Raw genomic sequence first — 19,767 nt, 5'->3', positions numbered from 1 at the left:
CGGGAACCATCCCTAGGGGCTCGCTGTGGCCCCTGCCCCTGCCCAGGACCCAATAATGCCAGAGAGGCGCAGAAGGAATCTGCACAGAGGCTTTCCTTATGGAAAGTGTTATACGTGCGGTTAATTTGTTTCCTAACATTAACTGGTGCCCATGACCTCGTTGAATCCACACTACCCCAGGAGGTAGGTTACTGTTAATTTGACGTTTTACAGTTGAAATTGTGACTCCAAGGGGTGAAGTGCCCTTCCCAGTCATGCAGTTGTAGGGCGTGGGGGTGGGGTGGGGATGCAGAACCGAGGATCATCTGCTGGGACTCAAATCCAGGCTCCCCATCCGTCACTCTCCCATGCCTGGACAGCTCATCTTTCCTACCCCAAAGGGCAGCATGATCCTCTCCCCTCTCAGCAAAGGGGTCACTATGAAGTGGCAACAAGACATGAGAGGAGGGATGCCTGGCTGGCTCAGTTAGTGTAGAACATGTTAACTCTTGATCTTGGGGCCATTAGCTTGCTTAAAAATTAAAAATAAATAAAAAAAACCATGACAAATCAAATGCTTTCTCCTCTGACCTGCCCACTTCTCAAGGGAAGTAGGGGGAGGGCAGAGGGCAGGCAGATGTCCTGCACACCTTAATATCACCCACTGGGAGGGAAGGAGGGGCCTTGCTAATGCTTATCCATTTGGAAGATGCACCCTATCTGTGGGTTTCAATCCTTTCTCTCCTCCCCACCTTGCTTTAAACCATTTTGGCCGTCACTCCCAATTTCCACATAAGCTGTCCGAACAGAAGAACTCTTCCATCTCTCTCATCAAATGACAACAGAAAATCGAGGGACACACAGCCTGAGAAAGCATGTTCAGCTCTAGGGCGTTTTCTTTTTTTTTTCTTCATTTTTTTTATTTAAATAAGGAGAATTCTTTCATATGGAAAGAGCTAGTACAATCACATATTTGAAAGGAGAAACAATAGGTACTGATCCGGAGGGAAGGGCAAAGGGTGAGTGTGCCACCATGGCCTGCTGAATCCATGATTCCATTTCCCATCCAAGGCAAAAGTTTCCCCAAAAATATATAAACAAGCTACACTTTACACCTTTAGCCATCGTCTGCCCTTTCAAATATCTGGTCTACATGAAAAGACAAAGAGGAAAGGCCAAAATAAAAACAAAAGGGAACAAAAACAAAAAAACCCTCAAGAACAACAAAAAACCCAAACCCTTTTTACTATGCAAGGCATGAGGTCAAAAGCTTACAGTATCCCCTTTAAACAATGGAAGAAAGTCATCCACGGAACCTTTATAGAAATTTCCACCCTGAGGCTTCGTAGCATGCTGAAGACAGGGTCCCAAGGACACTGCCACCCAGCCAAGGTGGGAAATGGTGAACAGCAAGGTGAGATGCACCTGGAAGATCACTAGCCCAGTATGCACTGGTGGTCCCCAGAGGGCATGGCTGGGGGACAGTGTCTGACCCCAACACTGAGACACCCTGTCCCAGGTGATCTCTTAGATCCATCTCACATTTTCAAGGAGGAAGGGCTGGCTTTCTGGAAGTCTGCATTTCCCATTCAGCACAGAACATGACAAAGCACAAACACTCTAGTGTCCTCGGTTGTCAAAGGCCATTTCCAACAGACCCAGGCTTGCTCTGCAAGAAGTGAAAAGGGACAAATACAGGTTTGGGAGGCAACATGCAGCTACTTGGTGGAGGGGAACCGAACAGCAGGGAGGGGCTTTACCAGGTGGCCACATTGTCTCAGCAGGCCATTTCTGAACACGGCCATGCACCTGTGTGCACACCCTCAGCCTCCTGGGCCCTGAGCACCAGTCACAAACCTCATCACCCATCCCAAGGGCAGATCCAGAGACAGGAGGGCGAGGGCATAGCTGGAGAGACCCAAAGTCAATATTTAACAAGATTCCCCAATATTCCCTAGAAGTGGCTGGCATGGCCACAGCTTTGGAACTCAATCAACTGATTTCTGAATGTGTAAGTCATCCTCTGTCTTCCCTCATAAGGAACCCAGAGCCAGAAGTGAATGAATTCTGAGTTTGAAAACAGTAATAATGTGGATTAAAAAGGGGGAAGCAACAGTAAAGAAAACCAGACCAAATATAACTGGCAGAGAAGTTTCCAGGGGGTGTACTCGACCCCACTCTGGGATTTTCACCCCACTGAGTAGGTGACACTGGACAGACACTACTGCAGGGTTACTGGTTGCTGCGCAACGGGCTGTACCACCAATGGCCAGGGCCAAACTGCCAGCATCAGGAGGGAGACAAAGGGACAGCAAGGGGGCTCTGACACTACCCACCTCCCCCTGCCATCAGTCTCAGAAGCAGCAGAAAGGTAAATGTCATCTTTACCTGCTCCCACCAAAGGCCCCGTGGCATCTTGGCAGAGGCCTCTGCAGGGAGGTGTGCTCTGAGGATGGGGGTTTGAAACCACAAGAAGACCCTAAGCTCTATTACCTTGAGCTTGGTTCTAAAACCACATGAAAAGAAGAGATATTGCACCTTAAAACCTCTCTGCACTACAAACTGCATTTCATCAGACCGAGGAAGGGATGGGGGGCGGGGGGTGGGGGTGGGGGTTGGACAGGCCCTCTGCCCCAAGCCCAATTTAAAACCTGTATCTTAGTGGGAAAGACACTGCAGCTCGGGCACACAGAGGTGGTGAATGCACTGAACTTCACATGCAATTTCCTGGCCTTTCCTGCACAGAATAATTCAGACATTATATATAAATAGAGCAGTGAAACATTTACTTTTTTCACCTAGACCTACAACATCAATACATATAAATAAATTCTAGTGTTTTTTGTTTTTATTGGGGAGGGGGAGGAGAAAATACAGGGGTGGACAAAAGGGCTGGCGAACAGGTGACCTTTTGTTTTTATTTTTTCTCAAAACAGGAAGTACTGACACGCTGACGGCTGGTTCACCTGAAGGGTACACCTTGAGTTTGTCACAGCATCCTGGGCTGTTCTGTTGAATTTCAAAATGAGAAAACCTCTGTTCCTTTTTGATGTACAATGTGCACCAAAATTAGGTGTGTGGGCCCGGCCATGTTTATGAACATACAGGCGGTGGTGAATGTGTGTGGCTCCCGCAGGGGGAGCCGGGCAAAAGAGGCAGGTGGCAGCAGAGGGGAGCGCCAGGCAGGGCAGGTGGTCACAGGGACAGCAGTCACACACTTGCAGGGGAGAGAAAGAGCAGATGAGCACACAGGGCAGGTGAGCGCAGGCAACTCAAGGGAGCAGCCCTTGGTAAAAGGACCTCAGAATAAAGCTTCAGGCCTGAAGATGACCAGCTAGTAAGAAGCAAGGTCTGAGGGTGGAGGTAGGAAAAGGGACACAGAAAGCTGCAGATGAAGCACTAGAGCAACTTTCAAGAAAACTGGGCCTCTCCGGATGACACCCCACCCTCCCCACAGACGTTGGCACTCTGGCTGGCAGGGTGTGCCCCGTTTCCTTCAAGCAGGGAAGAACGACAGAAGGTTATGGGTGCCACACCGTCCCTAAGGCGCTTCTCTCCACCCAGCTTGTACGCTAGACACAGAGCTCAAAACCACAGGACGTCACACCCCTGTAGGGGCCCTGAGGCTGGACTGTGCAGGGCTCGTCCCCACTCACCTACTGCTTGTCCTCTGAGCCTGGTCCTCCTTGGAGCCATCGCTGGTGGCAGGCAGCACCTAGTTTAAGGACTGGCTGGCTGGTTAGTTACTCTGAAGAGCATGTACACACCCTGCAGGTTTCCCTTCCCCTATCCTTGGAATGACAACATCAGGGACGATTTCCTTCTGGGTCTTATTTTAAAAATAAACAACAAAAACCCAGCATCAAATGGCTCACACAAACATTTTGCTAGCGGCCACTGCAGAACGACGGTCAGACCTGCGACCCCCCCACCCTGCAGACCCCACCCCGGCCGTCTGGGAAGATGGGCACCCAGCGCCCAGCTCAGGCCCCTCTGTCCCAACCACCTGGGTCTGCCAGTGGGAGCGAAGAAAAGGAGAAAAAGGAAGCCCTGGTGGCAGCCTTCCAAGCCGCACACCTCGGCTACAGACCCCAGCAGATAGCCGTCCTTGCGCCCCTGTCCCCAAGGGAAGGGGCCTCACAGGTTCCAGGGACGAGCTGCATGAAAGGTGGCAGGACAGAGGGATCCAGACAAGAAGGAGACAGCCTCAGGAAGAAAAGAGGAGGGTATGTCACAGAAGGCTTCAAGGAAGGGCGTGCGGGTCACACGGCAGCCCCCTGGGTGTCAGAGCCCCCGACATGGAGGCGGTCAGCTCGCACCGTCCGGGCCACACTGGCAAACACCAGTGATTCTGTATCTCCACGATTCACCTTAGGTGCCCCGTGGTCAGCATGTCCACTGGCGTTAGAAGAGTCCAGGACAGAAATTGTGTGTCATTCTTACGCTAAAAACGCCATCAGCTTCACTGGGCTGCCCCTAAACTCCAGCGGTTATCAGGCCAGGGGCTGGAACCCACCGTGACACTGACCTAACTTCCCTCTCAGTCACTCTCCCGAGCAAGGAGCTGCCCACTGGCAAGCCCTCCACGTTTCCTGCGAGCACCCGCACCGGCTGACCCACTCACTAAGAGCGCACGGGGGGACACCTGCCTCAGAGTCCTGTTCAGGAATCGCAGTGACAGACCAGTGGACCAGGCAGGGGACAGGTGGAAATGTGGTCCTGGGACAGAGGAAGGAAGGGGTGAGGGAGGGGGTGGCGAAGAAGTATAAAAGTTCAGCTATGCACACATAGCTTCGGTTTTTGTTTTCTTTTCCTTTCTCCTTTGTAAAAACTTTTAGCTGCTTTTTAAAACAAAAAGCCTCAAACTAAAATGGCCCTGCTGCCAAACCACTGTGCCTGGGGCCGGGAGGGAAGGGAAAGGGAAAGGGGAAGGGGAAGGGGAAGGGGGAAGGGAAGGGGAAGGGGAAGGGGGAAGGGAAGGGGAAGGGGAAGGGGACGGGGAAGGGGATGGGGACGGGATGGGGACGGGGACGGGGACGGGGACGGGGAAGGGGAAGGGGAAGGGGAAGGGGAAGGAAGGAAAGGGGAAGGGAAGGGGAAGGGAAGGGAAAGGGAAGGAAAAGGGAAGGAAAAGGGAAGGGAAGGGCTGCCAGAAAGCACCCTGGCGGTGGGGTGGGTGGGGCGGGTTTTCTGGCCTGCACAAAGGCTTGAGTCACTCCACGGTCACGGTGGAAAGGAGGCGGGGACAACGTGGGGACAGGGTCAGTTTGCTTGCTTGTTTGCTTCATATTAAAGCGAGCAGGTCAATGCCACATATCCACGGGGGCAAGCTGGTCGGACAATGGAGCTTTCAGGAGTGGACAAGGGAAGGAAGGTCTCTCAGTCCGGGCCAGGTGGTTGGACGGTGGATCTCCAAGATGTCCGCGTGTCTGGCTGCGTCAGAGGTCAGGGCCGAGTGGCAGCCCTGCGCTCAGGGGGGGCGAGGCGTGGCCCAGCACCTTCAGGCCTTGCTCTCTTCCACCTTGACCGCCCGAGGCTTGATTGCTCCGGTTCGCTTCATCTGGGAGGTGGCGGAGGGGGCTTCCTGCAGCTTCACGGCTCCCAGGCTGGCTTTTTCATCCACTCGTTGTTTGGCCTTTGGACAGATGAATGGGGACAGTTACCCTTATGCCGAAATGTCCATCTGGACACACAGCTCTCACCACTCCCACCTGCTCATGAGTCACAGAGAAAAGCTACCCTAAGAAGCCCATCCTTTGGTGGAAGGAGCAAACCAAAGAACTCCCTCCCCTAAGAAGGACACTGGCGTGAGCTGCTCTCTCCCCTCCCATGGGTGCTGAGGGCAGTGGTTCAGAGAGGCAGGAAGATGCCGGGTCCTCTGGGAAGCATTCTGTGATGCCCACGGGTTTCTGCAGGAGCAGCACATCCAAGGCTGACCAGAAGGACCTTCTCAAATCAGTGCACCCCTTGGCCCAAGGGGAAAAAGCCCTGGAGCAGCCCCAACACCCCATAAGTCAGAACACCTGAATGTTTGCTGAGGGGCACGGGACCACTGGCTGGGCTTGGTCCATCCCTCATCTTCAACCCCCACTCCCTTCTGACTCCCACTCTCCAGAAACCTTTCCCCAGGACCCTAGTTTGGCCTCGAGATCCCCAGTCAGGGTCCCATTAACCTGCAGCTCTGCACAGGGGATGTGTCACAGAGTGGCTGGGCTCAACTATGCCCCTGACCAGGGTGTGAACTCTGCAAGGAAGCTTAGCAGCTCGGTCCAAGCAATTCAGGGAACGACCCTCCAGGGAACCAAGTTAGGAGGAGTGTAAGGAGTGATCAAACTTCCGCCTCCACCAGCCAGGAATGCGGTTTTATTAAAAAGCCACGCCTGACATGTGTGAGCTCCGGAGCCCCATCACGTTTTATAGAGTGGCAGCCGAGAACAGTGCCTGAAGGCAGAGACACTGAGAAGCCCCTTTTGTTGCAAAATGGGAAAGCGTCATTCCACATGTACTCCCACCCAGCCGAGACAGAGACGAGACACAGCACTTACTAGAGCTAGCACGTGCACGCACGCACACACGCGCACGCACACACACGCGGCTTCTACAGCTGACCCACAGACCTAACCGAGTCCCAGCGCCTTCACAGCCCAAATCACTAGGGAGGCAGAGTCCACCTTCTGGTGCCACCTCCTTAGAGGAATCCGCATCCTTCCTTCTCTGCAGGACAAGGAAGGATCCAGACGCCCGTCCAGAGGAGAAATGCCTTGGCCAGGAGGGACTCAGGCTGCCGGCTCCCGGCGCCACGCTCTAAGCGCTAGGGCATGTCTCTCTTTATAAGAGGAGCACTCAAACGGGTTGGACAGTCCCTTCTCTTTTGGCGCTTGGAGACGGGCCTAAGCGTCCAGGGCTGGAGGGTCTGGAAAGCCATCTTCTACCTGTTGAACGTAGTGTCCCTGCACAGAGCCCATGTTAACTGCTGATCCAGAGGGCTTCCCACTGGGGCTAGCAGAGCTAGGCCTGAAAAAACCAAAGGCAGGGGGTGAGAACACATGCGTCGCCAGAGAAAACGAGTCAAGCCTAGCACACGGCGCGGCCCTGGCTTGGGCGGCGCCCTCTCCAGCGGAGGAAAGCCAAGACTTCAGACAGCCAGGGTGCAGGGGGCACCAGAGCAGCTCGCAGAGACCCAAGGGCACAGGGGCCGAAGCCCCAGCTGTGGGTAGATACTGACCGGACGAGTGAATGGGGACTACCCGTCTCTCTGGGCCTGGAGGGTCTGGAGGGTCTGGACCGATGGGACTCTGTGACCCAGACAAATGGTCTACGAAGCTGATTTCAGAATGGTGCCAAGTTTATTCCTAGAGTTTTCACTTTTTTAGACAGTGTGTGTGGGAGGGTGAGTGGAAAGAGAAACCAAAAGGAACAAAAATCTTTCAGAACATCTTCCTGAATGTATCCGTTGACCAGACAACCAGTTCTCCTGGAGGTTGCCTAGGTGCTATGTGGAAGAAAGATTCTGTGGTCAAAAGCTTGAGAAGTGCTGTGTGCGGGAGTTCATCGGGACCCTGGACAGTGGGGGAGCTCAGACCCTGTACCGAGCACCACGATCCCAACGAGCACACCCCTAAATATCTGACCAGGGAACCCTTTTTTGGCAGGGCACACCTCAGAAGCCCTGTTTCCAGAAAACCTGGGAAACACTGCTCTATAAAAATACACCAATTTTCCCCCCACTACAACCCCAACAAAACAGAGGCTATTAGTGAAGGCTTCTATGTTCTACGCGTTCTTCAAAGAGCCCACTGCTGTGTCCCTACCCTGAACAGACATGGGCAACTCTTGCTGTGTGAGCATCTGTGCTCTGGTTTGCCTCTGGGACCAGATGCAGCTCAATGTCACCCATGGCGACAGGGGGCTGACAGCATTTGTTTATCCACAGAGCTTCCTTCCTTATTCCAGACTACAGCCATCATTCTGTGTTGCTGTCTGTATCTTTCATAGAGTTCTGTTATTTTGGCCTATGTGAAAAATATGGTCACAACACAAAACAAACTAATGAACAAAAATAAATGAAGCCAAAGGGTAAAGTAATAGAAAAGATGATGGAAAGGGGGAAACGTCACACAAATGCCTCTGGAAATGCAGGTGGAAGCATGGAATGATGGGAAGGACGGGATGGACGGGACGGATGAGGACCCAGCCTCGACACTTCAAGAGCAGCGGGGCAGAGTGGCCACAGCTGCAAGACCGGAGATGATGCTCTGATCTGCAGATGTGCTCCCCACTCGGAGAGCAGCTATACGCCCCTAGAGGGTCCTCGGGGCGCCCTGGAGCCGGGCCGCTCACCTCTCACAGAGCGCCATGAGTCACATGTCTGCTTTGCTTGCTTACAAACAGGAGGATGCTCCAAGCATCTCCCACGTGTAACAAGAGCCAACCGTACCTGCCCATGGGCCCCGGGCCAGAGCATGCTGCCTCCCCATCCCTGCCACTCTTCCTCAGGGGCAAATAGGTCAGTAAGGCCAGAGGTTCTTTGACTTTCTAGTATAATAAGTAATTCCACACCAGGATTCATGCAAAGCCACCTCCCAATCCAGCTAAGGGACCTGGGACAGTTAGTTACTGGAGAGGCAGAGACCGAGACCAAGGATGCAAAGAGAAGGGGCCAGTCCACATGGCCCCACAAGGCCAGCAGCCACAGGCCCTCATGGGGCCAGAGGACCAGTGCAGGGGGCCTGCAGCCCCAGGAAAGGGAATTCTCCTCGCCTTCCAGGGAGTACACCTTCCTGGTCAGCAAATCCTTTGTAAAATCTGGTGGGAAAGCCGTGAGCAGTCAGGTCAGGCCTCACACTATTAAAACATCAGCTTACTACCTTTCCAGAAAGCTCTCCCACACCAGAACATTTTATTATGATGACTAAAAGCAGAATCACTCTGCTAGTTCACTAAAACATGGTTCACTAAAACATGAAAGTGTCCCAGTATTGAAATTTCAAAGTGACACATGGCCTCAAAGAGGACCCTGCCTCAGTGCCCTCCCATGGCTCTCCCTGGGCCCCCAAGACTCTTCTGAACCATGGAGTCCCATCTAGACCAAGTATTTGGTGATGCAGCATCTGACCCCCACCCAGGGCATTTCTTTACCTGTAAGTCTGGGGTGATGGCACAGAGCCTCCTGAAGGAACATTCTGTTTACTGTCGGCAAAGTGGAAGCCCTTCATCTCCATCTGAGAGGACTGGAGACACCACAAAGGTATGAGTGGTCATTTGATGGCCCTGTGCTGCCTGGCCCTCACTGAACCACCCTCGTGCAGAGACACTGAGAATTTCCAGCGAGGGAAAGGGATCACCTAAAGCAAACTGCACTCCCCCTCCCCCTCCAATCTAGGCTTGAGAGGCTTCTTGGAACCAAGGACCATCCTGTTTTTGTTCTCTCGAAGTGGGGTGGGGAGAGAGGACTGTGCACCACCACCAGGATGGCCATCAGCAGAGCCCCTGAAGCTGGGGAGGAATGCAGAGCCTGGACCCCAGCCCTAGACACACTCCATGGGGATGTCTGGGACGGTCTCTGAAACGGCCCCACAGCTCCCCTAGCCAAGAGGCCCCAGGCATCACCACCACACACCCCTTCCCTTCTCTTCTGGGTGTCGGCTCATGTTGCTAGCTTGAACCAAGGTGGGGAGGGGTTGCGCCATGGGGTTCCTAGAAGACTTCACCACGAGCAGGAAACCAGTGGTCTGGTGAGGCCAAGAGCTAGCTTGCAGCCCAACCTCTGGAATTTTCTGCCCCAACAGCACTTCCTGACTTAGCTAGCAAGGTTTCTCCCGGGCACGAGAGTCCTCCTTACCTCTCTGCTGGTGTTAAGGACCGAAGGCTGGGAGCCGGGTGGAAGGATTCTTCGGGGGGCCCCGACAGAGAGGCTCTGCCCCTGTGGCAGCTGGATGGACTGTGGTAGAATCAGAGGCTGCTGCCCGGAGCCGTACCGCGGCAGAGGCAGCTGGGAGCCAGGCAGCGGCATCGTCAGCTGCTGGGCGACAGGGACAGTCAAGAGGAGGAATGGATGTTGAGGAGAAAGCCACGAACTACTGTTTACATGTGTCCCCAGGAGAGGACACACATTATACTGCAGGTTCTCATTTTAAGAGAATTAAAGCGTGGCCTCTGCACAGCAATATAGGCTCTAGATTTCTGCTAGGGAATACCCTCAGAAGTAGGGCAAGTCTGATTGCTGGAACCAGCAGGTGGAGAAGACAAGCTCAGGGCCGTGCCAGCAGGTGCTACACTGTAACATGCTCACAGGGGACAGGAGTGGCTCCTCTCCAGGGCTGCAGAGGGCTGCATGCACCCAAGGGAAGCACCAGGACACTATCAGACCCAGGGAGCAGAGAGGACAGAGCGTCATACTGGACACAGACCCAACATGGGGAGTGCGGGCAACAAGCCCCTTATGTATTGGGGGGGTGGGGCGGGGAAGAGTTAGGGAAGGTCAGGAGGCTTCTTAGGAGGTAATGTCCAAGCAAGTCCCCAAACACGAACACTGGATGGATTTCTATCTACATACTGCTTTGCAAGGCAAAAAAGGGAAAACCCCTTTATTGTTTTGCCTCTAAAGGGTATGGCAAACTCAACTGAGTTCTGGGGTAAAGGGTTCCTGGAACTGGAGACTCTTGGATCCTTCTGAAGACTATTATAATAGCAGAACATGGGGGAGAGGGGAATGGTGACAGCAAGCTCTAAGGGACCACTTCTCAAGTCCAGCACCAGGTGGGTGACAAGGACAGGGGGGTGCCTCAGGACTGAGGCAGGGACGCCACTTGTCTCTCAGTCACTTTCCTCTTCATCCCCCTGCATTGAGTCCACGGGGGGGTCAGAAGGATCTATTGGAATTACATCACGGAGACGAGTGGCAGCCAGAGCCTCAAGACCCCACGTTCCTCCTTGCACACAATAGAGTGTGGGACGAAGAGGAGGATGTTACTACGCTTCTGGAGCACTGGCTCCCCATGTGGTATGGCCAAAATTGTGTTTTAGGGGGAACCTCAGCTGCTATGTTGAGAACAGATCATTGGGCCCAAGAGTAGAGCCAGGAGATCTGGGAGGAACCCCCACAGGAGCCTGGACAGGGTGGGGTGTGGAGGGAATGAGAAGTGGCTAGATTCTGTATACCTTCCAAAGATAGAGCCAATGGAACTCGCTGAAGGATCAGAGGGGATGTGAGGGGACATGGGGACCTACAGTGACATAGATAAGACAGCCAGAAGGACCAGGAGAAAAATCAGGTTTTGGACTTGATGCCTTCACACACTATGTTTGATATGCCCTAAGACACCAGAGCAGAGGAGACGGGTAGCCCACAGGTGAGAAAATAAATACCTGGTGGGACTGGGAAGACCTAAGTCCCTTGATGGGACTTTGAGCCATAGGACTAGACAGAGGTTGGAGGGCAGAGCCTAGGGGGCACCAAGAAATCACACACCACACAGGTGAGGAAGAAGGGGTTGCCAGGATGGCAGCGCCTATGAACAGAGTGAAGAACATGACTCCAGGTGTCAGGAGCATCCCGGAGTCAAATGCTGCGGATGGGTCAGCAAGATGAGGGTAAAGAATAACCATCAGGAATTGACTGGTGCCCTTAAAAAATTTTTATGGTTTTGTGTTTTTAATAAGGGGAATAATAGAGTTGGCTGGGTACGGCCCTTCGTTGTGCCCACAGCACACGTGATGTACGTAGGAAGGAGCTGGAGCCTGGCTGGAAGGGCCTTCCCCAAGCTCCGCCAGCCCACCCCTGTGGCAGGAAAGCCCTCAGGCGGTGCTTTGTACAAGATCTCTTGTTTCATCACTGCTTCTATTTCTCTAGTGACAGGGTAGAGGTAGAGGGTGGTGAGGAGAAAGTTGCAAGTCTGAGACGGGCACTGGAGGCTGGGGATTGATGGGGCCCGAGTTCAGGGGCATGGAGACTCCCGAGGGTGGCTGTCGGGGCCTGGCAGCAGATAGCCCAAGCAGGTCTGGTTTTCTGTAGGCACAGACAGCTGTGCAGACACAGGCCTGGACCTAAGTGAGAGCATTGGAGTGGGGACAAGGACAAATGCAATGGGCAGCACCGATAAGCTGGCAGGGAAGTGAGCCCACAGGAGAAGGTGATCAGGTGGCCAGAGCTGCATCGCTAGCAGGGAGAGCTAGCAGAGCAGGGGTGGGCATGAGTAAAACCCTTAAACTTGAGATGGTGGAAAAGGTACAGCTTCTGGCATTGACAAGTCCCGACAGGGCTCCCACGCGGAGCCCTGGTGGCAAGGGGCCGAGGAACAGAGACCAGGCTATCATCTACACACACATCAAAACCACCAGCAGTTACAACAGGAGCTATGCTGGAGAGACTGAGCCAGGAGCGACCCTCAAAGTTGTCCAATACTACTGACGGTCACAGGAGAGGAAGACATGAAGCCAAACGCTGGATTCATAATATGGACTCACAGTAACATGGAGGCCAGTGGAGCCATCGACAGTATGGGCTCCAGGGCTGGGGTTCTGGGGAGAACAGAGGGAGAGCTGTCCAGAAGCATTAGTATGCCAGGAGAACATGCACCCCATCTCCAAGCCCCCCAGGATGAGGGCGGGAGAGAGGCTGTGGGAGGAGCAGTGCTCTCAGGGGATAAATAGGACAGGACCGTTCCAGAGAGGCAGAGGACCTAGCCCCAGTTCTAGCAGCCCAAGGACCAATCACAATGGTTACAAGCTGCACATAAGTCAGCAAAATCAAGAGACAGATAAAAAGGAAAAACAGTCACAAGAGAAAGAGGCCCTAGTGTGCCGGGCAGAGGAGATGGAATTCCTGACCTGTGGGAGCTGGGAGTCCAACAACTGGGAGGCGCCTAGGCCCGCAGCCTGACCCAGCTGGCCCTCGTAGACCAGGGCTTGGTTTCCACTCATGGGCTGGTAGGGGGAGCCGGACTGGGGCTTCACCATCTCTAAGGGCTGCATGCCCGGGAACGCCGAGTATGGAGGCTTCAAGGCTGTGCCTCCAGAGAGGATCATGGTGCTGGGTGGTGACAGGCTGGGATGCATGTACACCTGAGATCTGCAAAAGCCAGACAGACGGTGGGTCAGATGTAGGAGCACACCAGTGGGTCTCAAATAGAAGCACGCAGCACGATCCCCCAGAGGGCTTGCTAAAATCCACACTGCTAGCCGCCCCCCACCCCAAGCTTCTGACTCAGAAGGTCTGGACAGAGCCTGAGAATCTGCATTTGTAACATGGACCTAGATGGTGTGGATGCTGCTGGTCCAGGGGCCACAGTTTGAGCATCACTAGATGACACATCCAGGCTGTACAAGGCACAGGAAAACCTATGTGATGCTAAAGGCATGGGACTTCAGACACATGGGAAGAGCAGACCATGGGTATAGGCAGGCGGTGGAGGCAGGCAGGAGGAAGGGAAGATGGAGAGGGGCTGTGAAGGGGTAGGACGACGTGGAAAAAAGACACAAAGCCCATGGAGGAGCATCATCAAGCCCACGCAGCTCCTGCAAGAGTCATTAATGACTCTGAAGTGACCATGATCACCACCTCCCCCCACCAACCACCCCAAAGCAGAGGCGAGGAATGGCAGCTCACAGGCCATAGAGGTGGAAGCTTGTGTCCCTGGCTGCATCTCACCTGAAGGGCTGTAAGGAGCTGAAGATCTCCTGAGCCTGGGAGGCGGGAAGCCCGCCCCTCAGTCCCAGCTGGGCTGGAGCCTGCAGAGATGTGTGAAGGGAAAGAGGGATCTGCTGGGCAGCGGCAGCCTGCGGAGGGGAAGCCAGGCAGGTAACTGGGCAGGTGACCTTGGGGGCCCTCTGAGCTGCTCCCCACCCCGCCCCGCCCCCTGTCCAGCGGCAGTGCAAACACTGCCCCAAATGCAAACTGGGGCATGTCCTTCTGGTGCTTTCCTTGCTCTTGGGAAAAAGCAAACAATTGGGTAACAATCCCAAACCCTGGCATGTTCCTATCCTGGATTCTGTACAACAGCAAGAATGAATTCTAGCTACAGTGATCAACAGAGGCATGTCAATGGTGAACAGGACTCATACATGAAGAATACATGCGGTACAATCCAGTCACGTGAAGATCAAAATCTGGTAAATCTAAATGATGTAATAATTAAGAGTATGTTTCATAAAAAGGTTGGGACAGGCCAAGTCCTCTGTCCCCAAATCTGCTTCTGCCCAAGGGCCCCACCGTCCTGGCACACAGTTCTGTGGGCTGCTGGACCATCAGAAGGCTCCACTCCAGCTTCAGGAGGGAGACTTCAGAAATCCGCCCCTTGCAGCACAGAAAATACGCCCATCCTGCATGAAAACAAACACCTGCACGTTTCTAAAACTACCTCTTTCTAATGCATCCATGCCTGGGAGTCTAGGCTTTTCTTCTCTTCATCAGAAGGATACCTGATACCAAAGGATACCAAAGAGAATTCCGTTTCAGCTAATTCCCCAGCTAGGACACAGGAAGAGCTCTGAGAGAGGGAGACAGAGAGTCTGGAGCACTGAGCTCCCGTCCTCTTCCCTGTCTCTCCTGTGTTCATTCACTGAATGTTTCCTGGCTGCTAGGACAGGCTGGGAGCTGGGCATTACATGTGAGGGACACAGGAAGCCAGACAATGAACAAATCAATGAAGAAATTAACTCCACTGTGCGCTGCACCCCCGCCCCACCACACCCTGCCCAGGCCCGCCTGGCTTGCAATCATCACCTGCTGGTAACTCTGCTGCTGAGGTATCGTTTGAGGAACCAGCCGGGGCTGACTTGCAAACACATGGCCATCCAGGTACAGAGGCGGCAGGTGGTTGCCTGCAAACAGAATTCCAGAAAACAGAATAGGATCAAGTCTCACTGTTCCCAAATGTTTGCACGTGCATGCTTTTCCGGGGAATCGGGAGGGAGTGTGTGCAGAGCCTGCTCAGCTCCCTGCTGGTGGCCCCTTACTCCAGCAGCCCCACACCGACTCACCCACTTTCAGCAGCTTCAGGGCCACAGAGCAGGGGCAGGCTCCAGCCTACCCTTCCTACCCAACCCCTGGCCCACCGGCCCACACCTTCGGGAGTGGCTCCACTGCAGCCCCCGGGTTCTCTGTCCCCCTGCACTGAGTCCACAGTGGAGGATCAGAACAGTTTCCTGAGACTCTGTAGCTGGGCCCTCAAACCCTCACCTTTCCCTCTGGGCACCAACACGGTGGTAAAAATGGCTACCACTTACTGAGGGCCTGGCTGGTACAAAGCCCTTTCCAGGTATGACCTCATCTCATCAGCTAACCCATGGAGAGCCAGTCTTCTCTCATGGAGAAGGGACCACAGCAGAGGGCTAAGCCACTCACTGGCGGAGATGACATAGCCACTGCATGTGACCTGGCTCTGACTCAAAGCCCCATCTCTGCTTGCTCCTGGCCTGCTTCCCAGGGCAGGGGAGCAGAAAAGCAGAAGGGGCAAGTTATCTGCAGCACCTGAGAAGCTATGACCATTCAACCCAGAAACAAGTTCCTTCTTCTGCAACTCCTTAAGTCAAGCAATCCAAGTTGAGAGAGAGAGAGAGAGAGAGAGAGAGAGAGAGAAGGGAGGTGAGTGATTCCCCGGAGCTGGTTCAGGCCAGGGGTGGCATATACCTGGGAGAGAAGCAGAAGGCGCGACCGAGGCCACAGGCATGGGCGGCATGGAAACTCCCCCGAAGGAGCTATAGTTCACCCCGGTGGAGGCTCCCACAGACGACGGGGGCTGGATGCCTGAGCCCCCGCCTCCAGGAGAGCTCTGCTCTGGCAAACTGGGTGAATTTTCCCAAGCCTTGCGTGCAGACTCCATCTGAGAAGCCAGGGGAGTGGAAAAATTACCACCAGGGCAGCAGAGGCTAGTACAGCTGGGGGGGTGGTGCTTCCTGCTTCTGTGCAAGCTAGGGCACCAAGGTGGGACGACCCCCCCCCGCCCCCACTCCTCCGGCTCTGTGCTGGTGATACCTTCAGGGTGAGGTCGGCGGTGGGGAAGGACATCTGGGAGAGGCCAATGGCCCTCTGGATGTGATGGTCGCGCCGGAGGATGGGAATACTCTGTGTTAACCCCGCCTGGAAGGAGACAAGAAATTGTGGACTAGGCACAGATGCAACATGACAGCACACCAAAATATACCTTCAGCTTGGGTCACATGCACTCAACACGTCGGGGATGAAGCTGCCAGCCACAGAGCCACAGAGATCGTGTGTGTCTCCTCCAGACAGCTGCCTTCACAGACTCCATCCATGAGAGCCCACAGAGAGTGAGTCCCACACCCCCACCCATGGAGCACTCCACCTCAGCAGGGGCAGCCGCGCCAGCAGAACTGTGATCAGCTATCAGCACAGAGGCAGCAGGACCTCACCTGGAGATCCCCAGGTCCTGTCTCAGCTGCCCTACCCAAAAACTGAAAAAAGAGGCCCTTGGGAACATTTCTTCAGGAATGTGGCCAATAGACCCTCCCACACACGCCCAGTGCCCATGGATGTATTATAAGGATCCTGAGCAATTGCTCAGGATGAAGACATCTGTCCCAGGCACTATCAAACATACGTAACCACAGACCTTGGAAGATCAGAGGATCACAGAATGCCAAATAAGCCAGACCTCAGGAATTATGTTCTCCCATTTTAAGATCACAACACCAGGATGTGGGACATTTACACAACTTGCCCAAAGGCATGCAACCAGCTAGAAAAACGTGTCATGCCTCATACTCGGGTCAGGCAGTTGGTCCCCTCCTCTGGCTTCAGAGCCCCCCTGGGAGGTTTCCTCTGTTCTTTCTAGGGCCTGCCAGAGTAAGGAACAACAGAGCTTGGGGTGGAAACACACTCACATTACTGGCCAAGGCATCCTGAAGTTTGACAACCGGATTTCCCGCCGGACCAGAGGCAGAACCAGGTGGCAAGCTGAAATCGGAGTCCTGGAGAGGAGGAAGAGCCCATTGAGATCATCCGGCCCACTTTTCGGCAGAGACACACGTTAATTTGAGCCACAGTCTCCATGACTCAAAAAACTGACTGAACAGCAATCACCAGATGGTACCCAAAACAAGATGCCACCCTCTGACTCCCTCTGTGCTCCCTGCCTATGCCCACTGACCAACCTGATGGAGACACTGAAGGTAACCAGTCTGCTCAGCCTGAGAACCTAGCTGCTGTCAGTAGAACCATCTAGAAGGCAGCTAAGTAACACCTGCCTCGTCCAGCACGCCAACATGCTCCCTCAGAGTACTGTTTGGCTCCCATCTCCCTGCTGTTTCTTGGGTGACAAGCCTGTCTCAGCACCCACCCCTTCCTCTCCAAGTACTTAAAAAAAAAAAAAAAAAAAAAGGTGGGGGTGTGGAGGGAAGGAAATAATCCAAGCCTCACTTTTGGATTGACTCCAAATTCAATGGGCGGCACCGGCAGCACAGAGTCCACGTGAATCTCAACCCCGTTAACAGGCGGGACGACAGCCCCCTGCAGCCGCTCAGCCCCCTCTGAGCCCTTTCTGTTTTTCAGAGAACGCTCATTGCCGATGGGTCCTGGTCTGTGCTCCTTGCTCTGTCCTGAGCCTTGTTCTGAATCCTTGGTGGAAAAGCAGAGACACTTGAGAAACACAGACCAGAAGGACCCCAGTCCCCAGCTTCTGAGCCCAGGAAGAGGGGAAGACAGGACGACAGCCCCTCCTGCCCTGGCTCAGGCCCATGAGTGGACTTCAGCTTACCTTCGGCTCAGGCTGTTTCTGAGCCTGCTCCTTGTGGCTGTCGGCCTTGGGCTCCAGGCCAGGCCCATTCATGTCCTCCGGCTTCAGAGTGCCGTACGGGGAGCTGCGCTGTGAGGAGGTCGCAGACGACTCCCGAGACTCAGCACTCAGGTCAACGCCGCTGTCCCCCTGGCTGCTCTTAAAACCCTGCTGTGCAAACACAAAACAGTTTAGGAGCCTTGACCCCCAAACTCCAACATGGGACCATCCAGGAAGCAAGACCAAGCACGTGACTGAGTCGCATATCCACCCCCATGCCTGTCCCTTTTAGACTTTCGCCCTCACCGGCCAATGGTGCCCAACAACTGAAGACGTGATCGAAACCACAAGATATTCCCTGGACAACAGAGACATGGCTGCCAAACTTATCCCCTTGTGACTCAGGTCTGATAGACCAGCAGCCACCACAGGCTTGCAGATGAGGCCCCGGTTGCTCACTGTCCAGGGTTATTCACCGCTCTTCCCTTCACACAGGCACCTCACCCAGATCAGGAGTCAGGACCTGTGGCAAAGGTCCCTGGGCCAGCCTCACAGGCTCTGGTGAGGGAAAGCTGGGCTGGGCAGCAGGTACCCGAGGCCCAGGATGACCTGGCCACAGAGGCAGTGAGCAAACACACAGCCCCGAGCAGCACAGCAGTCACTCACCTCAGCAGAGCCGGGCTCGGTGCTATTGAAGGCAGTGGCGGCTTTTGTCCATGAGTCGTTGGCTGGAGCCTGAACAGGGAGGGCTGCCCGAGGGAGGAAAACAGAGAGTCAGGGCATCACAGAGGAACCCCCTGGCTGGAGAAACAAGCCCGGGTGCGGCTGACACACCCCCAGGCTGCTCCCTGCCCTCCCTGTCCCGTACACAGCATGCTGGAGAACAGATCTGACGCACAGGAGCTTGTCTGCTAGCCTTACCCAACTTCCCAGCATCCTCAGACACACTCTAACAAACGTGCTTCATTTCCCTTGTTGACTACATGCTCTAGTAAGCACGCCGGCAGCTTCTCACTCACACTGGGGAAGATTCTCTAGTGCTACCCCTGCAAAGTGAAGCTTTCATTTAAGCCAACTATTCGTTTCTACAAGCCGGCAGCTCCCGCAAAGACTTTCAAAGATTCAAGCAGGTATTATTCAATTCCTGTCAGCTCAGGGACCACGCCAAGATTCCCACAAAGCCACAGGCCCCGTGTTATGTACACAAAACTTGCCGTGCTGTTTTCAGATCCAGGGCCCCTCTGAAGCCGTGCAGGGGTCCCCGGTCTGAGCAGCTGATGAGGCGCTATGGAGTCCTGGTGGCAAAGGCCTGAGAGTGGAGGCAGCTGGAGTCTAGTTTGCTCAGAGCAACAACCTGGCAGGTATTTGTGGATGTTCAGAGTGTTATAACCATCACTCACATGTGCTACCAAATCATCTGATGGCAATATTTTACTTAGTCATCATTATACTTCCAATCAGAGTTGGATATCTTCCAATGTTACTCTGCAATGTGCTGGAACCAAGGTTTTAACACTAGGAAAGTGACAGGCCATGTGGTAAAACTCAGAGAATCAACACTCAGAACCCAGAAGTGTGGCTGTCTGTCATGTGGCTCTGGGGTCAAGTCACTGAGCTCTGAAGCCTCGGCTACTTTGTGTAACACCTTGGAAGTGGATAATTTCTCAAAGCTCCCCTGGGAGGCATCACACATCCTTGTTTTATTCACCTGTGTCCTCCACAGGGCTTTGCCCAAAGTAGGCAGTGAAGAACAATCTGCTTGATTAAAAAAGTTTTGTATTTTAAAATGAGTTACCAGAACCAGAGCATTGGATTTGAAATTCATTTTAAATACTCAGGGAAACAGGGGTGCCTGGTGGCTGTGTTAGTTGAGTGTCTGCCTTCAGTTTAGGTCGTGATCCCAAGGTCCCGGGATCAAGTCCCACAATTGAGCTCCCTTGCCTGGCAGACAGCCTGCCTTTCCCTCTCCCCCTGCCTGTCGCTTCCCCCTGCTTGTGCTCGCTCTCTCTGTGTCAAATAAATAAGCAAATCTTTAAAAGTTCAGGGAAACAAGTAT

General features: G+C 54.0%; 1 protein-coding gene and 1 non-coding gene across 11 annotated transcripts in view; both read right to left on the bottom strand.

Moving 5' to 3' along the window:
• Positions 1-872: 872 nt before the first annotated feature.
• The window catches only part of PRRC2B (proline rich coiled-coil 2B), a 92,262-nt gene continuing 73,367 nt past the window's right edge, over positions 873-19,767 (bottom strand). For 3 of the 10 annotated variants that reach the window (XM_072778383.1, XM_072778384.1, XM_072778391.1), the window contains 13 exons: positions 18,378-18,460; positions 17,694-17,882; positions 17,357-17,554; positions 16,822-16,908; positions 15,953-16,057; positions 15,608-15,800; positions 14,702-14,799; positions 13,628-13,755; positions 12,808-13,048; positions 9,821-10,000; positions 9,118-9,209; positions 6,912-6,993; positions 873-5,614 (listed from right to left, as the gene is read on the bottom strand). In XM_072778383.1, the coding sequence (XP_072634484.1) occupies positions 5,480-5,614; positions 6,912-6,993; positions 9,118-9,209; positions 9,821-10,000; positions 12,808-13,048; positions 13,628-13,755; positions 14,702-14,799; positions 15,608-15,800; positions 15,953-16,057; positions 16,822-16,908; positions 17,357-17,554; positions 17,694-17,882; positions 18,378-18,460 (1,811 nt within the window). In that variant the 3' untranslated portion in view covers positions 873-5,479. Of the gene's footprint in view, positions 5,615-6,911; positions 6,994-9,117; positions 9,210-9,820; positions 10,001-12,807; positions 13,049-13,627; positions 13,756-14,336; positions 14,398-14,701; positions 14,800-15,607; positions 15,801-15,952; positions 16,058-16,821; positions 16,909-17,356; positions 17,555-17,693; positions 17,883-18,377; positions 18,461-19,767 lie in introns of those variants that run through there. The other 7 variants (XM_072778385.1, XM_072778386.1, XM_072778387.1 and 4 more) reach the window with 7 other exon arrangements.
• LOC140607636 (small nucleolar RNA SNORD62) lies at positions 10,791-10,873 on the bottom strand. Its single transcript, XR_012009596.1, has one exon. It is a non-coding gene; the product is annotated as a small nucleolar RNA SNORD62 (small nucleolar RNA).

This window comes from Canis lupus, chromosome 16 (genome assembly GCF_048164855.1).
Source record: "Canis lupus baileyi chromosome 16, mCanLup2.hap1, whole genome shotgun sequence".
Classification (NCBI taxonomy): Eukaryota; Metazoa; Chordata; class Mammalia; order Carnivora; family Canidae; genus Canis; species Canis lupus.
This window is presented reverse-complemented; position numbering and strand designations above follow the sequence as displayed.